At 44.5% G+C, this 25,376-nt stretch overlaps 1 protein-coding gene across 3 annotated transcripts in view; it reads left to right on the top strand.

Moving 5' to 3' along the window:
* Positions 1-25,376, top strand: part of LOC103005338 (IQ domain-containing protein F2-like) — a 105,584-nt gene that overhangs the window by 57,011 nt on the left and 23,197 nt on the right. Inside the window, exons 2-3 of one of the 3 annotated variants that reach the window (XR_009009618.1) lie at positions 2,629-2,745; positions 7,327-7,929. Coding sequence is in view for 1 of the 3 variants with exons in the window: in XM_057555716.1 (XP_057411699.1) it covers positions 24,900-24,971 (72 nt within the window). In the remaining 2 variants the exon portion in view is untranslated. Of the gene's footprint in view, positions 1-2,628; positions 2,746-4,134; positions 4,158-7,326; positions 7,930-24,875; positions 24,972-25,376 lie in introns of those variants that run through there. The other 2 variants (XR_009009619.1, XM_057555716.1) reach the window with 2 other exon arrangements.

Below are 25,376 nucleotides of genomic sequence, written 5' to 3'. Positions count from 1 at the left end.
GCTTATATTTCTCTTACTCTGTGAGTTTAGGAGAAACAAATACCTACTGTCATCTTGTAGGGCTATTTATATGTGGGAGTGTCCCTGCATAGCTTGTGTGGGTTTAATATTTTTTTGGTGTGAGGGCTGTTTTTGGTTTGGATGCTTCCTGTCTCCTCAGCATGTGCTGCCCGGTATCCCCTTGATAGGGGGTGTGCAGGTGCACAGCCCATGCACACGCTTCTAGGAAGTCAGGGGCAGCGGTTGGCTCCTGGTCACAGATCCCCTGTCAGAGGGAGCTGACTGCATATCCTCCAGGAGAGGCGGGGACAGCAGTTGGCGCCTGTTAGTGGGACCCTTGGCACTGGCGGGCTGTGCACACTCCTGGGAAGTTAGGGACAGTGACCTACATCCACTCACAGAACCCTCAGCAGGGTAATGGTCAGCGCCTGACTCTGGAGTCCAAGATGGCAGTGGTGGCTTGCACCCCACCCCTCGCCCCCACCCCCGTAGCTTGTGTAGGCGGTGTCCTGCCCCCTGAGAGCGAGCGAGACAGAAGCTCCTATGGTGTGCCCACCCCTCTCCTCACTCGCCCCTCAACAATGGCGCCTTGCCTCTCTGGCGGTCCCAGGCTTCTTCCCGGACTCCTTCCGTTGTGGCGCACCACACCCTAGCCCCCTCAGGCTGCCTTCGAGCAGCCAACCCCAGTCCTCTCCCCAGGGTCTGACCTCCAAAGCCCGAGCCTCAGCACCCAGCCCCCACCAGCCCCAATGGCCAAGCGTCTCAGGCTAGGGAGTGCCGGTCGGCACCGAATGTCTGTACAGGTCTCTCTCTACTTTGCCCTCTGCAGGCCTGTTGCCATGCTCTCCTGCTGTCCTCTGAGGCTCTGAAGCTCCCCCTCTGTCCTGTCTGATCTCCCCTCCAGTGAGAGGACTTCCGCATATGTGGAAACCTTTCCTCTTTCACAGCTCCCTCCCAGGGGTGCAGGTCCCGTCCCAATTCCTTTCTCTCTTTTTTTTTTCTTTTTTCTTTTGTCCTACCCAGTTGGGTGGAGATTGTCTTGCCCTTTGGGAGGTCTGAGGTCTTCTGCCAGTGTTCAGTAGATGTTCTATGAGAGTCGTTCCACATGTAGATGTATTTTTGATGCATCTGTGGGGAAAAGGTGAGCTCCACGTCCTACTCCTCTGCCATTTTGATCCTTCCCCTTTAAGCACTTCTTAATAGATCATTTAGGTGAATTTTCACAATTCAATATTCCACAGTAAGCACCACCCAAAACAAGATACAGCACATTTCTCTTTGTTTCTGTGTTGTTTGCAAGCAGTACATCTTATACCTCTACTCTAGGTGTAATCTCTGTTCTGAATCATTTCACCTATATTTTAATTTTGCTTGTTTTAAAATTTTGTGTAAATGAATCATCCTGTAAATACTCTTTTATGTCTGGCTTCTTTCGTTTAGCATAATGTCTTTGAGATTCACCTGTGTTATTGTGTTTCAGTAGTTTGTTCATTTTTATTACTGTATATTATTTCATTATATAAACAGAGTACAGTTGCTTTCTCTAGTCACCTTTGGTGAACATTTCAGTTGTTTCCAGTTTTGACCTATCTGAATAAATTTGCTATGAACATTTTTGCACAAATCTTTTGTAGACACATGTTTTCATTTTTCTGTGTAAATACCTAGGAGTAGAATTGCTGAGTTATAGGGTGGAGATATCCTTAACTTTATTAGAAACTGCCAAACCATTTTCCGGAGTATTTCTTCTGTTTTATATGTTACCACCAGCAGTGTATAAGAGATTCAGCTGTTGTACATCCTTGTCAATATTTAATGTTGTCAGTATTTTTTATTTTAGCCATTCTCTAGGGTGTCTAGAAAATATCTCATTGTGGTTCTAATTTTATTTCCATCATGAATAATGATGTTGGGCATCATTTCATGTGCTTCTTAGCCATCATAAATCTTTTGTAAAGAACCTGTTTAAGATTTTGCTCCAAACTCATTCTTTCTGTATATTACTTGGTTCCATTGTTTGATTGAACTAAAGTCGATGAAATTGAATTCCCTATTGACGAATATTTAAATCGTCTCAAATTTATGTTTTTATCAACCAGCCTGATATGACCAACTTCATACAATTCTGTGCCAATGGGCCAGTATTTTCAGTGTCCTGCCATTTTAGCCAAATTTTGGTCATTTATGGCAGGAAGAAGGGACAGGATTTCCAGATTCTCACAAAAAGGGCTCAATGGTGGGGAACCATTCTGATGCCTGAGTCATAGGTGCCCTTATGACATCATTTCTGTCTTCGCTTCCCTCTTCCTGCCAGAGCTGTGGCTGGAAGAGTACAGACCTGAGAGCAATGGAACCATCTACCTCCTAACTATGGGAAATTTAAGGGATCACAGACCTGAGGGATTTGAACCATCTATTTCCAAGTCATGGGCATTCAATGTTGTGTAAGAGAGAGCCAGTCCACCCAAAGTTACAGCAGGGGAAGGTGGATTTCCACAGTTGTTAAGGATATAAGTCCTATATCTGTGGTCTCTGGGCAAGGCAGGAGGTTGAGCATGTGGTGGACTCGGCACACAATTTACAGAGAACAACCTACCTATATCTTTCCCCTCTGAACTCTGATTATAGAAAGATGGCCACGTTTGTCAAATCGTGATAGAAGACCTTGATGAAACCACATTAGTAGAAGAGAGAGAGAAGAAAAAAGAGCGTCCACCTTCACCCTCTCCGTCCCCTGCACCAAAGGTAGGCCAATAGAAAGCCTCAAAGTTGAGGGGCACCCCAACCTGCAACATGTCTAAACAAAGTCAGCCAGGAGTCACGGTTGTCTTCGCTATGGTCCATAGCATGGGATGATCAGGGAATTTGTCATCCAAAGCAGGATACATTTGTGAGTGAAAGATAGTGCTATGAATTATTGCTCAGGAGCAACAGTCATGAACTGATAGTGTGTCCCAGGCCAACCAGGGTGAGTGGTTGTCCTATCCAGAACTGGAATGAACAGGAATTGACTCATCCTTGTTGTCCTTTTGTCCTAGTTCCTTCTCGGCCTGAGAAAGGTGGGTGTGACTGAGATATGGAGATTTGGTTGTAGGGAAAAGAAACCCTGACAAGTGGGAACCAGACTATGCCAAAGTTGGGGAGCGGGGTGGGAGGGCTGTGTTTGGGGGATGCAGAGTCAACTACAGGGAAACCCAAGTCTAGAACTGTGTGGCAGTGTGTGTGTGTTTACATGAGTACATGTATGTGTGTTAACTGAAGTTCAAGATGTGAGAACCAAAAGAAGTGAAAGTGAGGAATAAATGAGAAAGGTTCCAAACTGTGTGGGGCAGACAAACTTCTTTATTTATTTATATATAAATTTATTGATTGATTTTTGACTGAATTGGGTCTCTGTTGCTGCGCCCGGGCTTTCTCTAGTTGCGGCAAGCGGGGGCTACTCTTCGTTGCGGTGCGCAGGCTTCTCATTGTGGTGGCTTCTCTTGTTGCGGAGCACAGGCTCTAGAGCGCAGGCTCAGTAGTTGTGGCAAACAGGCTTAGTTGCTCCATGGCATGTTGGATCTTCCCGGACCAGGGCTCGAACCCGTGTCCCCTGCATTGGCAGGTGGATTCTTAACCACTGTGCCACCAAGGAAGTCACAAACTTCTAATCCTGTGAGTTGACAGAGGGAGACAGCAGGTTGTGCATTGGAGCTGGAGTCAGGCATGAAAGGAGAGCAAAGGATGTCCTTTCTCCAGCCTGTGGGTGAGGTCTGAAGGGAAGTGATATGCTTCCCAGGTAGGTGGTCAGGCCCAGGCACAACAGAATAACCCTTTGACCCATAGATCGTGGTGTTCTTGTTCTAGACTGGCCAACCAGGTCCAAGGAACCAGGTGACAGCTAGGGCAGTTGTGCCCCATGTTACAGTTGAGGACCCTGAGACTCAGAGTTCAACTGTGATGTGTCTGTTAACCAAGAGTGGCAGAGACGGGAAACCTGTCTGGTCTCTGGCTCCAGCCAATGGTCTGCCCAGTGCCCACAAACTTCTGAGGAAGGTGCCATTGTTGATAAAGGATCAGGACCCCTTTCTGGCTCACACCAGGGCTCAGGTGGGTCGGGAATGTTTCCTAAATGTCCCTTCTTTTTCCTTGCAGCCCCACCCCCCGGTGGAAGCGCCCCCCTCTGACAAAGAGTTGCAAGCAATAAAGATCCAGGCCTGGTGGCGGGGCACCCTGGTGCGCCGGACGCTGCTGCATGCAGCCCTCAGAGCATGTATTATTCAGTACTGGTGGAAACAGAAGCTGGCAGAGCTGCTGGAGAAGAAGCGGCGGGCTGTGCTGGATCATTATGCTCAGCAAAAATGGGCAGTGGTCAGGCTACAGTCTTGGGTCCGCATGTGGCGCGTCCGCCTTCGTTATTGCCGTTTGCTCCATGCTGCCCGCATTATCCAGGTCTATTGGCGCTGGCATAATTGCCATACCCGTGGCTTTTTCAGGGGCAGCTATGAACTCACAGCAAGCCAACTAGGACTTGAGCTTGAGATCTTTCTGGGGTCACAGGTCTGTCGGATTACAGACTGCATCCCCTTCCCAATAAAGAACTGATTGGGTCTGCTCCAACACTGTGTCACAAGATCTCAGACAATCTTCAGGAGGTCACTGTCTCAGTGAAGGGTCACGGTAAATGATGGCAGATATTGGGCATCTCACAGGTCAGCTCTGAGGTTGTCTGGGGTCGCATATAAAGGAGGATTTTAAGAGCCAGGTGCTGGATGACTGGGGTCTGTGGTTGATTAGTAATGTCTGCCATGGGTAGGAGACATGAAGTTGCAGAGCTGCCAAGGCAGCCAGCTCCAGGGAAACTCCTTCATAGTGTGGTGTATGGTTGTGTTTTCATTTTGCTCATGGTTTCCTTTGCTGTGCAAAAAGCTTGTAAGTTTGATTAGGTCCCATTTGTTTATTTTTGCTTTTATTTCTATTGCCTGGGGAGACTGACTTAAGAAAACAGTGGTACAGAGAATGTTTTACCTATGTTCCATTCTAGGAGTTTTATGGTGTCGTGTCTTATATTTAAGTCTTTAAGCCATTTGGAGTTCATTTTTGTGTATGGTGTGAGGGTGTGTTCTAACTTCATTGATTTACATGGGGCTGCCCAACTTTTCCAGCACCACTTGCTGAAGAGACTGTCTTTTCCTCATTATATATTCTTGCCTCCTTTGTCGAAATTTAATTGACTGTAGGTGTATAGGTTTCTTTCTAGGCTCTCTATTATGTTCCTATGATCCATATGTCTGTTTTTGTTCCTATACCATGGGTTTTTTGGGGGGTTTTTTAAGATTTTTTTTTTCCATATGTGAACCATTTTTAAAGTCTTTATTGAATTTGCTACGGTATTGCTTCTGTTTTATGTTTTGGTTTTTTGGCTGCGAGGCATGTGGGATCTTTGCTCCCCAACCAGGGATCAAACCCACACTCTCTGCATTGGAAGCCAAGTCTTAACCACTGGACTGCAAAGGAAGTCCCCATGTGGTTTTTTTTTGTTTTTATTTTTTAATAGTAATCCTTTATTTATTTATTTATTTTTATATTTATTTTTGGCTGTGTTGGGTCTTCGTTTCTGTGCGAGGGCTTTCTCTAGTTGCGGCAAGCGGGGGCCACTCTTCATCGTGGTGCGTGGGCCTCTTCACTATCACGGCCTCTCTTGTTGCGGAGCACAGGTTGCGGAGCACAGGCTCCAGACGCGCAGGCTCAATAGTTGTGGCTCACGGGCCTAGTTGCTCCGCGGCATGTGGGATCTTCCCAGACCAGGGCTCGAACCCGTGTCCCCTGCATTAGCAGGCAGATTCTCAACCACTGTGCCACCAGGGAAGCCCCCCCCATGTTGTTTTGATTATTGTAGTTTTGTAGTATTGTTTGAAGTCTAGCAGGGTTATGCTTCCTGCTTTGTTCTTTTTCCTCAGGATTGCTTTGGCAATCCTGGGTCTTTTATAATTCCATATAAATTTTAGGATTATTTGCTCTAGTTCTGTGAAAAATCTCATGGGTAATTTGATAGGGATTGAGTTAAATCTATAGATTGTTTTGGGTGGCATGGCCATTTTAACAATGTTAATTCTTCCAATCCAAGAGCATTCTCATTCAATTTAGACCAATTCCAAAATACCCCCACCCGCCTGGGGACTACATAAGCCTACACAGTCTGGCCTTGGCCGTCTCACTCTCTCAATGCCCTCCCTGGCAGCTCTGCTAATATCAAAAAAAACCCCAGCACCCTCCCATCGCAGCACTTTGCTCTTGCTGCCACCTTTCCTTGGATTGTCTTCTTGCAGGTGGAGCCCTCACTCCATTCAGGTTTGTCTCTGCTCCATGTTCCTTCCAGGGAGGCCTCCTTTGATTTGATCACCTTATTGAAATAGCTTTCCCACCCACTACTGTATACTCTAGCTCCTGACTCTGCTTTCCTATTTCAGTCCTCATCCCTACCAAGGTTATCTTACCTCTCTGTTTTCTGTCCCCTCCCCCACGAGAGGTGAGCTCCAAAAGAGCAGGGACTCTGGGTTCAGTGCTGTGTTCCCAGGATCTAGAACAGTTGGTTCTCTCTCCCTCTCTCTCTCTTTCAATATGTTATTGGCTATACATTTTAACTTTCTGTATATTATGACATTTTGACATCATTTTTGAACATTCCTTTCTGGCTTGGGTAGACTACCCCTCCCAGGGCTGGCCAATTCTTTGAGATGGCAAAGGACTCAGCCTGGAGCATGCCTACGATTTGCAAACCAACCAATCCAGAGCCTTACCTCCTCTCTCGGGCCTGTGCACCCCCAGAGGGCAATATTCCAGTGCCTTAATCATCGCAGGTCCAGATTCCAGATCCAAGGTCCAGGTACCGGGCATCTGGGGACCACCCCTATAACGTAGAGCCCACCTGAATTACTCAAACTAGCCAATCCTGAACTGTTTACCCTGCCCAACCTTGTCTTTCCTGCTTCAAGAAAGACCATGGCGGGCTTCCCTGGTGGCGCAGTGGTTGAGAGTCTGCCTGCCAATGCAGGGTACACGGGTTCGAGCCCTGGTCTGGGAGGATCCCACATTCCGCAGAGCAACTGGGCCCGTGAGCCATAATTACTGAGCCTGCGCGTCTGGAGCCTGTGCTCCGCAGCAAGAGAGGTCGCGATAGTGAGAGGCCTGCGCACCGCGATGAAGAGTGGCCCCCGCTTGCCGCAACTAGAGAGAGCCCTCGCACAGAAACGAAGACCCAACACAACCATAAATAAATAAATTAAAAAAAAAAAAAGATCATGGCAAAAGTTCTTTTCTCACCCCTGTCTTCTGCCACTTGCCCAGTACCTGATGCTTCTCCTCTGACCCTGTGTGACATGAGGTGGTGACCTCTTCTCCAGCATCTGTAAGTACATTAAACCTTGTTTCCTGTGCCTCTCCTATTCTCATGTGGCCTCACCTGACTGACCATCACATCGCACAAATAAGTGAAATCCACATAACCATTTTTATATTAACCACATAACATTCAGTGGCATTTAGTACGTTCAGAGTGTTAAGCAACCACTATTATGTATATCAGTTTCTAAAATATTTTTATTGTCCTAAAAGAAAACCCCATACCCAAAAAGCAATCACTCCCCAGTACCTGCTCCTCCAGCCACTGGCAGCCACCAATCTGCATTCTGTCTCCATAGATTTACCTAGTGTGGAATCATGAGATATTTTGTGTCTGGTTTCTTTCACTTAACATGATGTTTTCAAGGTTCATCCACGTTGTAGCCATGCATCAGTACTTCATTACTTTTTATAGTAAAGTATATATCCATTGTATGGATACGCTACATTTTGTTTATCCACTCTTGATACGTATTTGGACTGTCTGCACCTTTTGGCTGTTGTGAATAATGCCACTATAAATACTTAGTAGCTACCGCATTTTACATCCCATCAGCAATATACAAGTGTTCCAATATTTCTATATCCTTGCCAACTCTTGTTATTTTCCTTTAAAGAAAATTCTAGCCATCCTAGTGAGTGTGAAGTGGTGTCTCATTGTGTTTTCTTTTGCATTTCTCTTATGATGAGTGATGTTGGGCATCTCAATGTGCTTGTTGGTCATTTGTGTATCTTCTCTAGAAGAAAATTCTATTCAAATTTTGAAAAAAATTTTTAATTGGGTTGTGGTTGTCTTTTTGTTGTTTCAGTAAATATTTAGGTAATGAATGAATACACAGTTCTATCCAGGCCCTGGATTTGTGGCTTTACCATGACTCAAGTCTTTCTCCCTAGAAACAACTGTCCCACCATCCCTGAATGAATGGTTCTCTCATCAACCACCCCAAATCCCTCATACCCAAAAGACATGTCTTTCTCAGCCTCTTTGAATTTTTATTTCTCTCTGGCGGTGTTTCTCTGTGTGTGTGTGTGTGTGTGTGTGTGTGTGTGTGTGTGTGTGTGCTGGGTGGTGGAAGGAGGAGCTGTTATTGTGTCTCCATTCATCTGGGCATACTGTTCTCTAGCTTTGTTGGTCTTCATTGCTGTCTCTGTGTCTCCCTCTCTGTCTGTTCTTCATAATCTTATCTTTCACTGTAACTATAATTATCTCTTTATGTTCCCCAGTATCTTTCTCCCTCAGTCTCTGCCTTCCTCTATCAACTCTTATAATGTCATGTCTCCTTGTAGCTGTTTCTCTAACTCACGGGATTTTCTGATCCGTAAATTGCTGGCAGAGATCATTTTCTTTAACCTGTCCATCCTCAGACACAGCTCTGCTCTTCTGAGCCCTGATTACCCCTCATCCCTAGAAGCTCCACAAGGATGGGTGGAGAATTCCCATGCAGGGCACCCACATGATTGCTCCTGGGTGATGGAGGCACCAGCCTAGGATGTACAACTACTTAGAGGAATGTTGGAATAATTTATGTATATAGCCACAGTGATCGGTTCAGAGATGTGCACATGATGCAAACCAGGCCCCTGAGTTTCAGTTCTCATGCCATGGTGGAACTACTAGGATTGATGACTGTGAGAATTACGAAACCAGAGCTGCTGGGGGACACCACATGGAAATAGCTTGCTGAGAATGGAGCCAACACAGAGGAAAGTAGAACCAAAAGATGGAAAGAGAGGGACTAAGTCCTAAAGATTCCTTTGGGCCTCTGAATCCAGCCATGCCTGAAGCTACCACCCACTATACTATGGGAATTCTTACTTTTGTGAGCCAATAAATCTCCATTTTCACTGAAGTCGGCTTGCTAAGACAGATAGCAAGAGTAGGAGATCTCTGCAAATTAAGAAACACTTAAAGGAGATTGAATTTTATGTAAGTTGCTTTTCCGGAATGGGTTTTCAAAAATTGGTTTTTGAGTTAGAAACTTGGCAGAAGGTATGCCTAGGAAATTCTTACAATAAACATAGGATTATCTCTCACTTAATGCACCCAGAAGATCAGAACATTCTTGTAATGCTGTGTAGTGTGGTGAAAAAGGAAAGTGCTGTGGAGTTATGAATAAATCAGCTAATCATCTATAATTAGAATGGCCTGAGTGTGAATCTAATCATGGATTGGTCACCTGTGAGCCAGTGTGGCATTTTATCATTTGCGTAGTTCAGCAAGTCAGCAGGAGGAAGCCATGGGCAATAATCATCAGTCATTCTTGAAACAACTGTGTGAGGAATAGATGAACCAGTCAGGTCCTTCTCTTGCCCTCTACTCCACTTATGCAAAGCATATGTGTGGCAGCCTTTACTCCAGGATGACCTCTGAGCTCTGCCCCCTAAAGAAATCTTCCCATGAAGAAATTCTATTGTGGGTGTTGAACCTAAGAGGGAAATAGGGTAATGTTTTTCAAACTTTATCAACAGTCCCAATGAGGTGGAGGGTCTCATTAAAGCAGATTGCTGGGCCCCACCCATCATTTCTGATTCAGTATATCACGTTCCCAAGAATGAGTATTTCTAACAAGTTTCCAGGTGATTCTGTGACTACTGCTTTAGGGAACTCCACTATGCGAATCACTGGGGTAGAGTTTAGCTATATGGTGGCTGTAAATGAAAGCAGAACCAAAGTAGCAGTGGTTTAAACAAATTGAGGTTTAAGTTTAGAAACATGTTCCAGGCCTGGCATGGTACCCACAGATTAAGAAATCCTTTCCCCTTCCAACTTTTTACTTTGCTATATATGGCCTCTAGTCCCAAGGTTACTTCATGATCCAAGATGGCAGCTTTAAGATCAATAATTACATCCCTAATCTAGCCAGTAAGGATGAAAGAGAAGGAGAAAGGCATGCTACTTCTCTTTAAGGGCATGTCCTTGAAGTTACATATACCACTTCTGTCCACAGCTCAAAAGGGCATAAAAGAAGATCTAAATAAATAGGAAAAATAGTAAATAGTCATTGATGAAACAACTTAATGTTGTAAAGTTGTCAATTATTTCTAAGTTAATCTGTAAATTAAACTCAATTCCAATAAAAATCTCATTAGGAGTTTTTGGTAAATTAGCACACTGAGGCAAGAGAATCATAATGAAGAATAAATAAATATCCACAATTAAGACAATTTTGCAAAAAGAGACTGAGATAATGATCAGTCACATTAAAATGCATTACAAACCTGTAATAATAACATCTGTGAAATTGGGGCACCAGCTATTAAGAATCTGTAGGTGAGGATTAAACATTTATTTAAGGATTTGTTGGAATTCCCCCTTCCTTTGTGGGAATTACCCTATTCCCCTCCTTCATGTGTACTGCTGGGCAATAGCCCCTGCTCCAGGCCTGGCAAGAGATTTATTTATTTTCCAGATAAGTTAAAGCAAAGGGCATCTGGACTCAGGGATTTCAGGCATGCTGAAGGCAGAGGTGACGTGCTATACTAAAACGGAGGGATTGATTGGAAGTGTGTAGGGTGAACATTGAGACCTCCAAACCTCTTTGCCAACTCAGCTCCCTGAAGGCCTGCAGTCAAGTTTCATTTTCCTACTCTCTGGCTCAAGGTTCTGGGATTCTTCTCTGGGGAATCAGTCCATTATTGCTACACAAATGCTGCATAACAAACTGCCACAAGCCTCAGTGGCATGCAACAGTAAGCCTGCTGACCTAGCCTGCGTTGAACTGGGGTGGCTTGGCCGGGGAAGCTCTGCTCCACGTTTCTCTTCCTCCTCCTCATACCAGCAGGCTACTTTCTCTTCCTCCTCCTCATACCAGCAGGCTACCCGGGGTTTTTCTTGTCTTGGCAATGGCAGAAGTGCAAAAGGGCAAATATAAATGGGCAAAGCCTTTCAAAGCCAAAGTCAAACTTGCATGTCATCATTCCACCTTATTCTACTGGGCAAAGCAAGTCACATAGCCAAACCCAAGACACAGGAAGATAGATTCTGTTCCCTTATGGGAAGAAACTTCAAAGTCCCATAGCAAAAGTTGTCAGTATAAGGCCACTAATGCAATCTACCACAAGCTCCAAAGAATAAAACAAATGAATACTGATGTTTGAAACAAAACCCAACTCTGCCTTATTAACCCTTACTGAATGGCATCATAAGCTCCACCCATGGACGCTGAGCTTCCTTTCGATTTTTTAGCATTCTCCTCTTACACTTAAATACGGAACATTTAACGTAAATCGTTGACATTTGCATAAAGCTTCTAACATGAAAGACTGAAACAAAAACAAAAACAGGAAAAAAAAGGCTTAAAAGAAATAGAGGCAATACTGGGAACAGAAGAAAAATGTTAAAAAAAAACAACCCCAAACTAGCAACTATAACTAACATTCTAGACTGATAAGAGATGATAAATCAGTGAAACAAGAATGGTGTGCCATTAAAAGAATATTCAGAAGACAGGAAAGAGCTCTTGAAAGTTAAGACTCTTAAAAAAATGGAGAAAATCTTCCAAAAAAGTAGAACAAAAAAAGTTAGAAGATAATGTAGAAAATATTGAAAAGTTAGAGGATCAATCTATGATCTTACTAATAGGATTTGTATAAGTATTAAATAGAGAAAATTGAAGGGTAGAAATTATTTTTTTTAAAAAACGAATACAATAAAGTTTTCCAGAGTTTGATGACATGAGTTTTCTAAACTAAAAGGCTAATCAAGCACCCAACACAATGAATAAGAAAAAAAATCTTGGAGAGGTTGAGAACAACATGTCTATTAGGGATGAGGGACCTGGGATGGTTAGCTGAGAGAATCGTCAGGGATGGTGGGACAGTCATTTCTAGAGAGTAGGATTTGAATCATCTAAGACCTGGATAGAATCGTGTACTAATTACATAAGTATTTATTGAAACAACAATAAACTCATAACATCAGAGATAAAGAGAAGATTTTAAAGCTTCCAAAAAGTAAAAAAATAGGTTACATCCCATGGACTAAAGAATCAGAGTAGCATTAGACTTCTAGAAGAAAGTGGAACAAAGTCCTCAAAATTCTGAAGAAAATTATTTTCAATCTACAATTCTATACTAAGCAAAACTATCAATCAGATTTGAGCATAAAGTCATTTTCAACCATGCATCTCTCTGCAAATTTGTGTCAATGCACCTTTTCTTAGGAAACTAAGATAGGATGTGCTCTATCAAAATGAGGGACTAAATCCTAGAAAGAGGGCGACACGGTGTGCAGAATCATGTTCCTGTCACTTGGTGAAGACCTCAATGTAAAACATAAACCAGAATCTAATAGAAAAAATGTGTGAGTTTGGATGAGAAAGCACGATTATAAAGGGGGAAATGAATGGAAAGATATCTGTGCAATGAAAGACACCATGGGAAAGGTTAACAGGCAGATGATGTCTGGGAAGGATATTTGCAACATTTCTGTCCAGCAAAGGGTTATCCAAGGAAGTCATACAAGAGAATGCTGGAGGTCCAGGGACTTCCCTGGTGGCGCAGTGGTCAAGAAACAGCCTGCCAATGCAGGGGACACATGTTTGAGCCCTGGTCCAGAAAGATCCCACATGCCGCAGAGCAACTAAGCCCGTGTGCCACAACTACTGAGCCTGCACTCTAGAGCCCACAAGCCACAACTACTGAGCCCACGTGCCACAACTCCTGAAGCCTGCACGCCTAGAGCCTGTGCTCCGCAACAAGAGAAGCCACCGCAATGAGAAGCCCGTGCACCACAACAAACAGTAACCCCCGCTAGTAGCCACTAGACCACGAAGACCAGTGGCCAGTGACAAGGCCCTGGCCCGTTGGCTTTGTAGAATTTCCACAAAGAAATTTCCACAGAAAGTAGTGAAACAAGTAAAGTGTTTATTAGGAGGAAAAATGGTATGTGTGAATAGACATACTCTCACTCGGGCGGGCTCCAAGAGAGTCATGCCCTCGTGGTAGTTTGAATCACTTATATGGAGCATACTTCCAGGTTTCCTCTGGCAATCATCTTGCTTTGCTTGGCTCTGAGTCTGCATTTGGTTTAACTCAGGGTCCTTCCCTGTGTGCGCATAGGAAGAGGCCTATGGGTAGGTTGACATCACCTATCATGGGGTGATGCCCCCTCTGTTTTTGGCACCCAAGGAGCCTTTCTGCACATGTGTAGTAGAAAGGTCTCCTTGACTTCAAGAATGAGAAATATGGGGCTTCCCTGGTGGCGCAGTGGTTGAGAATCTGCCTGCCAATGCAAGGGACACGGGTTCAAGCCCTGGTCTGGGAAGATCCCACATGCCGCGGAGCAACTAGGCCCGTGAGCCACAACTACTGAGCCTGCACGTTTGGAGCCGGTGCTCCGCAACAAGAGAGGCCGCGATAATGAGAGGCCTGTGCACCGCGATGAAGAGTGGCCCCCACTTGCTGAAACTAGAGAAAGCCCTTGCACAGAAACGAAGACCCAACACAGCCATAAATAAATAAATAAAATAAATTAAAAAAAAAAAAAGAATGAGAAATATGTGGTCTCTATCTTTTATCTGGGCAGGGCTCAGCTCCTCTCTTGTTCCTGCTGTTATCTTCATCTTGGAGTATCTGACCACAGGGGACAAACTCCAGCTACTCACCCTGGGGCCCATCTATCTCCTGCCTCAAGTTCACACAGCCAGAAAGGGTCTGTGTCAAGACTGGAACCCAGGTACTCACTCTTAAGAGTCACACTCTGCTCAAGTCTCTTTTCAGAGAAATGCAAAGTAAAATAGCAAGGCAACACCACTTTACATCTTTCAGTTCAGGAAAAATTAGTAAGTGATTGACATAGGTTAAACTTGGGGCTGCCACTTTGGAGAGCAGTTTGTCAGGATTTAGTGGCGTGGAGGAGCCAACTGTCCTATGACTCAGCAAGCCACCCTGTGTGTATCTCTGGAGAATGCCTTGCACAGCTGCAAAGAGACAGAAAGATGCTCCTTGCAGCATTGTCTGCTGTAGAGAATCATTGGAGGTCACTTAGAAATGAATTCAGAGGAGGAAGACAGGTTATGCTGGGTCATGAGTACATTTGGAGTCACTGTTATCAAATTATATATATTTTTAACATTTTCATAATAAAAGCTTCTATGAAACTGTGCAGGGAGAGGAAGGGAATCAGAGTTTGCTCCTTGGCACGGCTGTCAGTAGCACTCACATGGTCATGATAATGTAAACACTAAATCATGATTGGACCTAAAGCAAATAACCTCATGGGGAAGATGAGGAGAAGAAAAAGTGGGGTTGTTTGGAGTGGGACAGAAAAATTAAATCCTCATCTTCTTTGGTGGGAAGTTGATAGATAATGCCTTAAAATGAAGAGGCAATGTCAGTGTCAGCATGTTACTGAGATCTGGAGGGAGAGAGAATGTGAACATAGCTGGGAAATGGTGGTGGGGACAGCTAGAAGACAGCTGGCTTTTGAAGCAAGCCTGAATACCTAATTGACTTTTTTTTTTAAAGATTTTTTTTGATGTGGACCATTTTTAAAGTGTTTATTGAATTTATTACAATATTGCTTTTTTTTTTTTACATCTCTGTTGGCGTATAATTGCTTTACAATGTTGTGTTAGTTTCTGCTGTACAACAAAGTGAATTAGCTATATGTATACATATATCTCCATATCCCCTCCCTCTTGAGCCTCCTTCCCACCCTGCCTATCCCACTCCTCTAGATTGTCACAAACCATCGAGCTGATCTCCCTGTGCTATGCAGCACCTTCCCACTAGCCATCCATTTTACATTCGGTTTGCTTCTGTTTTATGTTTTGGTTTTTTGGCCGCGAGGCATGTGGGATCTTAGCTCCCTGACCATGGATCGAACCCACAACCCCTGCACTGGAAGGCGAAGTCTTAAGCCCTGGACCACCGGGGAAGTCCCCCTAATTGACTTTAAAGTATGACCACTGCCACTACCAGAGGAGTCTGGGATATTACCTGTCTCCTAGGTAATGACCATTTGGGAAATTCCTCCAACCCACTGTTTCAGACAGGATGAAAAGTCTTGTTTTGTTATAAGGAACATATATTGACTTGCTAAGTGGAACCCAACAGCTACAGAAGGACAGGGGATTACAGCAGCTGGAGGGAGGGAGTAGAAATTGGCTGAGGTACATCCATCCCAAACCTTCCTTGGCCCCTTCTGCTCACCATCCATACCCACACTGCTCCCCATTAAAGAAGGACTTTCTCACCCACTGAAGAAGGGCACCATGGCAGAGAAAGCAGGAGGGCATGGGGAGCAGCCTGAGCCCATGCACCTTCCTCTGCACTGTGTGAGCTGCTCTACTCAGCGGCTGAGGACAGGACAATCTTGTGGGTGGACCAGACCAGAGATCACTCTTGGGACAAGACAGACTCTCAGGGGCTGTGGTTCTACCAAAGACCCTGGTCCATCCCTGGCAGGAGGGAAATGGGCAGGTGTTTCCACTTTATCCAACAAGTTTGAGCCTGGAGAAGGCAATATGGTCCCTGGGTCATAGTTGCCCTTGTGACATCATGGCTATCTTCTCATCTACCATCCTGCCTGCCTCTGCCAGGGCCAATGGAGCAGCGACCAGAGGGGGATGTGAACACCTGAACCACTGCCCCCAAACCATGGGCAGTAAATGCTGTGTAAGACTTAGACACTCCCTTCCCCGGGCGTGGGGAGTTGTCCCATGGCAGAGGGAAGCACTAGATGACTTCAAAGGACCAAGGGAAGGAACGGGGAGCTGGGGCTATGGAGACTTTGCCCAGAGGCTAGTCCTCACTCATGCTTTCTCCCTATATTCTGATTGCAGAAGTCTGAGCCAGATAATGATGCTCTAGAGAAAGAGAGGCAAAAAAAGGTAGGTGGGACCCAGGAGCATGAGAGAACCACAGATCATTGGCCCTCTGACCCCAGGGTCCTTGGAAGTAAAGGCTCCATCGCTAGTCTCATAGGAGTCAGCCCAGTGTTGCCCTCCTGTCCTTGTAAATTCCTTCCCTATTCTGGGTGATCTGTGTTAAGGATGCAGGGGAGAGAGACAGCAGAGAAGCAAGGAATCGGGATACCCACAGGCAACCTGGAAGGTGGGACACAGCACAGTGAGAACTGGAGAGCTGGAGAAAGGGCAGTCTGGGCCTAGAAGTATATGAGGGTGACTGAGAGATAGTAGTGGAAGTCAAAAGAATTGAGGATGGGAAGACGCCAAGGGGCTGTGACATGGTGTGAGACGTCAGGAGGCAGCATCACAGGCTGGAATTTGGGCTGAGGTGCAAGCTACAAATGCACAGGTTCATCCTTATGAGGACCCTTTGGTTCCTCACATCCATGGTGGGTCTCCTGGATCAGAAAGTGTTTCCACTGATTCCATGAACTTGTGAAGACCACAGGGCAAGCATATGCCCATTTTATAGACAAAAACACTGTGACTCAGAGGGTGAGCAGATGTGTTCATGGCCACAGACAAGATAGAATTAGAGCCAAAACCCCACCCGGGTCTCCTGGGTCCTCAGAACCACCAGGGAAAAGGCTGATTGTTAAGAGGGGAGATCAGAGGTCCTTTGTGGCAGACACCAGAGCTGTGGTTGATGGTGACAAATTCACTGGGAGTCCTCTGCTTTGCTTGGTTAGTTGCTTCTTGCAAAACAACGCCAGAGAGCAAGAGAGAAGGCGGCTGGGAAGATCCAGGCCTGGTGGCGTGGCAACCTGGTGCGTAGGACCCTGCTGGCAGCCGCCCTCAGGGCCTGGATGATTCAGTCCTGGTGGAGAACAGTCCTGTGGAGGCAGGTGTATAAGCGGCGGCAGATCTCATTGAAGATCTATGTAATCCAGGAGCAGGCGGCAGTCAAGCTCCAGTCCTGGGTTCGCATGTGGCAGTGCCATCAACGTTATTGCCAAGTGTGCAATGCTGTCTGCATACTCCAAGCTCCAAAGAGCTGCTTCACCTTTCAGACCAGTGATGTTTCACAGGCACAATATGAAGGCACTTTCAACCAGCTGGAGTTCCATATTGAAATCCTATCAGTCTAAGAGTACTATAAGGTGGAGAGCTGGTTCCACCGCCCCAATAAATGTCTGACCAGGTTTTGTGTGTTTCAGTGACTCCCACAGGATGGGGACCCCAAAGATTCAGGCCCTGCCCCTCCTCTTCTACTTGGGGAAATACTTCAATATAGGTGTCTCTCCCTCCCATCCCCACCCCGACCCCTCAGTACCTATGGCCCCTGTTCTGGACTCACAGTGGCCGTATGCCACTCACTCTATGCAAATCAGAAATTGCTGCCTGAGGCTGACCTCATATATGCAGAGCCAGGTGTCTCATTCCACAGTCCCAGCATCAGTCTTGTCTCCTAAACTTGCAATTGGGAGGCATTGGGCTTTATATTCCTGAAGACTCTGGATACCTCCTCTTATTGAGAGTGAGGCCATGCCACACTCTCTCAGCCTACTGTCGGGGCCCAGCTGGGGTTACACCCACTGGCTTTCTGTTTGGCAAGCCCCAGACAGAAGTTAGACACTTGTCTGGCTCTCCTGGGAACAGAGAAAGCACAGGAGGCTGGCCTGAGTGATGACTGGACACAAGGTTTTGCAACCTTCATGCTAATTTGGATGCTGTTTTCTTTGGGAAATAGCGGATATCGTTATCTTAAGGAACCTCAGTTCTGTCTCCATCCTCCCTCCTCAGTGCTAGCTTCTCTAGGGTGCTGAACACAAATAGGGCTCCCACTGATATCAACCACCTCCACCCTATGTATGACACCATTCTTAGTGACTTCAACATTGACCGGATGATGCCCCCAAGCCCCTTGCCTTCACCTCCAGTGATTTTGACTTCCACCCTAGCTTAGTCCTTCACTCCTATGATCGCACTAAAGACCATTGCTTCTGAAGCTGTCTGTGGGGAAGGACCATTTTTTTAAATGTCCAATCCATCATAGACTGATTGTTTTGTAAAACAAAGAAATAAATTATGATAAAAATAAATGGAAAAGGCATACAGAATACAAGGCTTGTTTTTAATTATTAAAACAGACATAAAATTACTATTTCAAATTGCTTTAAAAGTGTCTAAATGCTTATTCTCAATCTCTGTGCTTATCTCGGTGGTAACAAATGCTCACCACACTTGGGTGGTATTCCCCTAGTGCTTGTGTTATCAAACTTAGGTTCAGCTGCTTGTCGTTTAAAAATCCAATACTGAGAGACAAGGGACTTCCCTGGTGGCACAGTGGTTAAAAATCCACCTGCCAATACAGGGGACACGAGTTCGATCCCTGGTCTGGGAAGATCCCACATGCCGCGAAGCAGCTAAGCCCGTGCGCCACAACTACTGAGCCTGCACTCTAGAGCCCGCAAGCCACAACTACTGAGCCTGCACTCTAGAGCCCGCAAGCCACAACTACTGAGCCTATGTGCCACAACTACTGAAGCTCACACACCTAGAGCTGGTGCTCTGCAACAAGAGAAGCCACCACAATGAGAAGCCCACGCACCGCAACAAAGAGTAGCCCCCCTTCCCTGGTGGTGCAGTGGTTGAGAGTCTGCCTGCCAATGCAGGGGACACGGGTTCGAGCCCTCATTAGGGAGGATCCCACGTGCCGTGGAGCGGCTGGGCCCGTGAGCCACGGCTGCTGAGCCTGCGCGTCTGGAGCCTGTGCTCCGCAATGGGAGGGGCCGCGACAGTGAGGGGCCTGCGCGCCGCGATGAAGAGTGGCCCCCGCTCTCCACAACTAGAGAAAGCCCTCGCACAGAAACAAAGACCCAACACAGCCAAAAATAAATAAATAAATAATTTAAAAAAAAAAAAAAAAAAAAAAGAGTAGCCCCTGCTCGCCACAACTAGAGAAAGCCAATGTGCAGCAACAAAGACCCAACACAGCCAAAAAAAAAAAAAAAAAAATCCAATACTGAGAGACAAGTGTTAGGTAAAAAGAAAGATAGCTTTACTGAGGAAGTTTGCAACCCTGGGGGGAAGGTGGACACATATCCCAAAGAACCAATTCCCCACTCTTTAGATTTTGTTCAAAGACAGTATGGGGAAAAGAGGAAGGGGCTACATGCTGAGGAGAGGGTTGCAGGGTACATGATCAGATCATGGGCATTCTATTGATTAGTTGGTGGTGAGAAACCAGGAGTCAACCTCATGAACCTTTTGGTTCCAACCAGTCTGGGGTCTACGTGCTTGTGGGCAGCATACAGTTAACTTCTTCCACCTGGTGGGGGTTTCAGTATCTGTAAAACAGATCAAAAGATATGGCTCAGAATATTATCTCTAGCCCTGGAGGAGGAACTAAAGGCCCTTGACTTTGTTTAATGGCTAAACTATTACTATTTTGTCTTGTTTGACTGCTTGCCTTTGTTTTTGCATTTTTAAAAATTTTCTGATTAAATTTATTCTTTTTTTAAAATAAATTTATTTATTTATTTATTTATTTATTTATTTATTTATTTATTTATTTATTTATTTATTTGGCTGCGTTCGGTCTTTGCTGCTGCACGCAGGCTTCCTCTGGTTGCAGCGAGCAGGGGCTACTCTTTGTTGTGGTGCGCGGGCTTCACATTGCAGTGGCTTCTCTTGTTGCAGAGCACAGGCTCTAGGCGCATGGGCTTCAGCAGTTGTGGCACGCAGGCTCAGTAGTTGTGGCTCGTGGGCTCTAGAGCGCAGGCTCAGTAGTTGTGGCGCATGGGCCTAGTTGCTCCATGGCATGTGGGATCTTCCCAGACCAGGGCTCGAACCCGTGTCCCCTGCATTGGCAGGCAGATTCTTAACTACTGTGCCACCAGGGAAGCCCTAAATTTATTCTTTAGCTAAAGTTGTTTTTACAGACAAGAGGCGGGCAAAGGACATGGGTGTGTGTGGGGGTCTGTCCCAGGAAGGCCCCAGGGGGTCCTGTTTAGTGACACTTGTCATCACTCAAAACTGATCACAGCAATAATAATAATTTCAGTCACCCCGATCTCTGAGTTTTGCCTTCTATCCTTTAGAGCAGAGGTCAGAAAACTATGACCTACATTTGAGTGGTTTTGACAGAGACTGTACAGACAACAAGCCTAAGATACTATTTGGCCCTTTATAGAATAAGTTTGTCAACCCCTGTGTTAGAGCCATTGATTCTTATGCATCACTCCAAATGTTTCTTCAGCCCTAAGAACTTCCCAGAGATTGACCTTACCAGTATTTTACTGCCCATCATGCCGTCATGCTCTCACCCCTTGCCCCAGCTTAGATCCATTGTCTATTAAGCATTCTTTTACAATTTTACCACCATTTGCCCTCTCTCTCTCCACCTTTGGATGAATGCAACCCTTCACCTGCTTCATCTTGCACCAGAGGAGCTGAACTTCCCTGAAGATAAACAAACCACCATACTGCATGGTTGGGGTTTCTATTCAGGACAACAGATGGACAAACTTCTCAAGATACTTCTCTATAAGCTTGCCTTTTTTTTTTAAATTAATTTTTATTGGAGTATAGTTGATTTACAATGTTGTGTTAGTTTCTGCTGTACAGCAAAGTGAATCAGCCATACATATACATATACCCACTCTTTTTTAGATTCTCTTCCCATATAGGTCATGACAGTATTGAGCAGAGTTCCCTGTGCAATACAGTAGGTTCTTATTAGTTATCTGTTTTATATATAATAGTGTGTATATGTCAACCCCAATCTCCCAATTTATCCCTCCCCCCCTTACCCCTTGGTAACCATAAGTTTGTTTTCTATATCTGTGACTGTATTTCTGTTTTGAAAATAGGTTATAAGCTTGCTTCTTGACCTGAAGATCTTGCATTCTTGCATACAAGTCTCTTCAAATGGTCAGTTCTCCCTCTTTTTCCTCTTAACCTCAAATGATGATGTTACCACACACTTAACCGAGGAAATAGCAGCAGACTGGAACCCCATCTTCCTATCCTCTCATCCTCCACCTCAGAATCATTTGCACCACACTTTTTGCCTTTCTTGAGTTGAAATGAATTCTTTGCCCCATCTGAGGCCACCCTCTCCACTTTGCTCTTCTTGCACTCTTCTTTTACTTTTGCTCCCTATCACCTCTTCCCTTTACAATGATGTCATCCTGTAATTTCATTTCTTTCTCTAAATCAGTTTCCCATCAGCGTACAAACTGTCCCCCATATTTAAAAAGTCCATCCTTGACTAACTCCTATTCCAATTCTTATATCTCCTCATAGCAAAATATGTTGTCACTGTCTCCCCCTCCACTCCTCCCATTCTCTCCTAAACTCACTTCAGTGGGCATCCCTTACCCCCAACTCCACAGAAACAATATTCATCAAGAGTACTTAATGAGAGACTGTTGGCAAAAATGACCAAAATTAGGGACTTCCCTGGCAGTCCAGTGGCTAAGAATCTGCACTTCGACTGCAGGGGGCACAGGTTTGATCCCTGGTCAGGGAACTAAGATCCCACATGCTGCGCAGTGCGGAAAAAAAAAAAAAAGACCAAAATTACTTCACTTGACCATTCACCCAATCTGTTTGATTCAAATTCCTCTCTGAATACTCCTTTTTACTTACCTCCATTCATTTCCCTCCCACATCAATCCATCATGAAATGCTGTTGGTTCCATCTCTGCAATACAGCAATATCTATGATATAGCAGATAGCGAAGATTGGAAAAACTAGATTTCTCACACATGGCTCATAGGAATGTAAAATGGGGTAACTGCTGTGGAAAACAGTTTAATGGTCTCTTAAAAGTTAATTATAGAATTACCAATAACCCACACTTCTAGACATATACCCAAGAGAATTGAAAACCTATGTTCAAACAAAAACATGTACAATATTTCAAAGTTGGATAATAGCCAAAAACTTGGAAACAACCCAAATGGGTGAATGGCTAAATAACTTGTACATTCATACCATGGTATACTGCTCAGCAATAAAAAGAAATGAACTGGACTTCCCTGGTGGTGCAGTGGTTAAGAATCCACCTGCCAGAAAGAGAAATTAAGGAAACACTCCCATTCACCATTGCAACAAAAAGAATAAAATACCTAGGAATAAACCTACCTAAGGAGGTGAAAGACCTGTACTCAGAAAACTATAAGACACTGAGGAGAGAAATCAAAGATGACACAAACAGATGGAGAGATATACTATGTTCTTGGATTGGAAGAATCAATATTATGAAAATGTCTATACTACCCAAAGCGATCTACAGATTCAATGCAATCCCTATCAAATTACCAGTGGCATTTTTTACAGAACTAGAACAAAAAATCTTAAAATTTGTGTGGAGACACAAAAGACCCCAAATAGCCAAAGCAGTCTTGAGGGAAAAAAACGGAGCTGGAGGAATCAGCTGACTTCAGTCAGGAATCCCTGACTTCAGACTATACTACATAGCTACAGTAATCAAGACAATATGGTACTGGCACAAAAAGAGAAATATAGATAAATGGAACAGGATAGAAAGCCCAGAGATAAACCCATGCACCTATGGTCAACTAATCTATGACAAAGGAGGCAAGGATATACAATGGAGAAAAGACAGTCTTTTCAATAAGTGGTGCTGGGAAAACTGGACAGCTACATGTAAAAGAATGAAATTAGAACACTCCCTAACATCATACACAAAAATAAACTCAAAATGGATTAGAGACCTAAATGTAAGACCGGACACTATAAAACTCTTAGAGGAAAACACAGGAAGAACACTCTTTGAAATAAATCACAGCAAGATCTTTTTTGACCCACTTCCTAGAGTAATGGAAATAAAAATAAACAAATGGGACCTAATGAAACTTCAAAGCTTTTGCAAAGCAAAGGAAACTACAGACAAGACAAAAAGACAACCCTCAGGATGGGAGAAAATATTTGCAAACGAATCAAAGGACAAAGGATTAATCTCCAAAATATATAAACAGCTCATGCAGTTCAACATTGAAAAAACAAACAATGCAATCCAAAAATGGGCAGAAGACCTAAATAGACATTTCTCCAAAGAAGACATACAGATGGCTAAGAAGCATATAAAAAGCTGCTCACCATCACTAATTATTAGAGAAATGCAAATTAAAACTACAATGCGGTATCACACCAGTTAGAATGGGCATCATCAGAAAATCTATAAACAACAAATGCTGGAGAGGGTGTGGAGAAAAAGGAGCCCTCTTGCACTGTTGGTGGGAATGTAAATTGATACAGCCACTATGGAGAACAGTATGGAGGTTCCTTAAAAAACTACAAATAGAATTACCATATGACCCAGCAATCCCACTACTGGGCATATACCCAGAGAAAACCATAATTCTCTGACACATGCACCCCAGTGTTCATTGCAGCACCATTTTACAATAGCCAGGTCATGGAAGCAACCGAAATGCCCATCGACAGATGAATGGATAAAGAAGTTGTGGTACATATATACAATGGAATATTACTGAGCCATAAAAAGGAACGAAATTGGGTCATTTGTAGAGACGTGGATGAAACTAGAGACTGTCATGCAGAGTGAAGTAAGTAAGAAAGAGAAAAACAAATGTCATATAAACGCATATATGTGGAACCTAGAAAAATGGTACAGATGAACCAGTTTGCAGGGCAGAAATAGAGACACAGATGTAGAGAACAAATATATGGACACCAAGGTGGGAAAGTGGCGGGTCAGGTGGTGGTGGTGGGATGAACTGGGAGATTGAGATTGACATATATACACTAATATGTATAAAATAGATAACTAATAAGAACGGCTGTGTAAAAATAAAATAAAATTCAAAAAAAAAGCAAGTAAAATAAACAGCATGTTGTAAGACAATAGAAAATGTCTGTATCAATAATCACAATAAATGTACAAATAAATGGAGAAAAAAAAAAAAGAATCCACCTGCCAATGCAGGGGACACAGGTTCGAGCCCTGGTCCAGGAAGATCCCACATGCCATGGAGCAACTAAGCCTGTGCGCCACAACTACTGAGCCTGCGCTCTAGATCACGCGACCCACAACTAGTGAGCCCACGTGCCACAACTACTGAAGCCCGCATGCCTAGAGCCTGTGCTCCACAACAAGAGAAGCCACCGCAATGAGAAGCCCGCGCACTGCAATGAAGAGTAGCACCCACTCTCCAAAAGTAGAGAAAGCCCACATGCAGCAACAAAGACCCAACACAGCCATAAATAAATAAATAAATAAATTTATTTTTAAAAATGAAATAAACTACTGATATATACAACAACTTGTATGGATCTCAAGGAAGAGTACAGCCCTCAGAGCGATAGAAGCATCTACCTCCTAACTCTGGGAAATTTAGGGGATCGCAGACCTGAGGAATTTGAACCATCTATTTCCAAGTCATGGGCATTTGATGTTGCATAAGAGAGAGCCAGTCTACCCAAAGTTGCAGGAAGGGGAAGGTGGATTTGCACATTTGATTAAGGATACACAGCCTACATCTAGGGTCTTTGGGCAAGGCAGGAGGTTAAAGTATGTGGTGGACTCGGCACAGAATTTTACAAAGAACAACCTACCCATATCTTTCCCCTCTAAACTCTGATTACAGAAGAATGTTGATGAAACCCCACTGATGAACAAAAAAGAAAAAAAGACAAAGAGAAAAGAGCCTCCACCTTCACCCCTTCCATCCCCTCCACCAAAGGTAAGCCGATAGAAAGCCTCAAAGTTGAGGGGCACCCCAACCTGCAACATGTCTAAACAAAGTCAGCCAGGAGTCATGGTTGTCTTTGCTATGGTCCATAGCATGGGATGATCAGGGAATTTGTCATCCAAAACGGATACATTTGTGAGTGAAAGATAGTGCTATGAGTTATTGCTCAGGAGCAACAATCATGAACTGAGAGTGTCCCAGGCCAACCATGATGAGTGGTTGTCCTATCCAGAACTGGAATGAATAGGAATTGACTCATCCCTGGTTGTCCTTTTGTCCTAGTTCCTTCTCAGTCTGAGAAAGGTGGGTGTGACTGAGATACGGAGACTTGGTTGTAGGGAGAAGAAACCCTGGCAATTGGGAACCAGACTATGCCAAGTTGGGGAGCGGGGTGGG

This window comes from Balaenoptera acutorostrata, chromosome 10 (genome assembly GCF_949987535.1).
Source record: "Balaenoptera acutorostrata chromosome 10, mBalAcu1.1, whole genome shotgun sequence".
NCBI lineage: Eukaryota > Metazoa > Chordata > Mammalia > Artiodactyla > Balaenopteridae > Balaenoptera > Balaenoptera acutorostrata.
The sequence above is the reverse complement of the archived record's forward strand: the minus strand, read 5'-3'. Positions and strand labels throughout refer to the sequence as shown.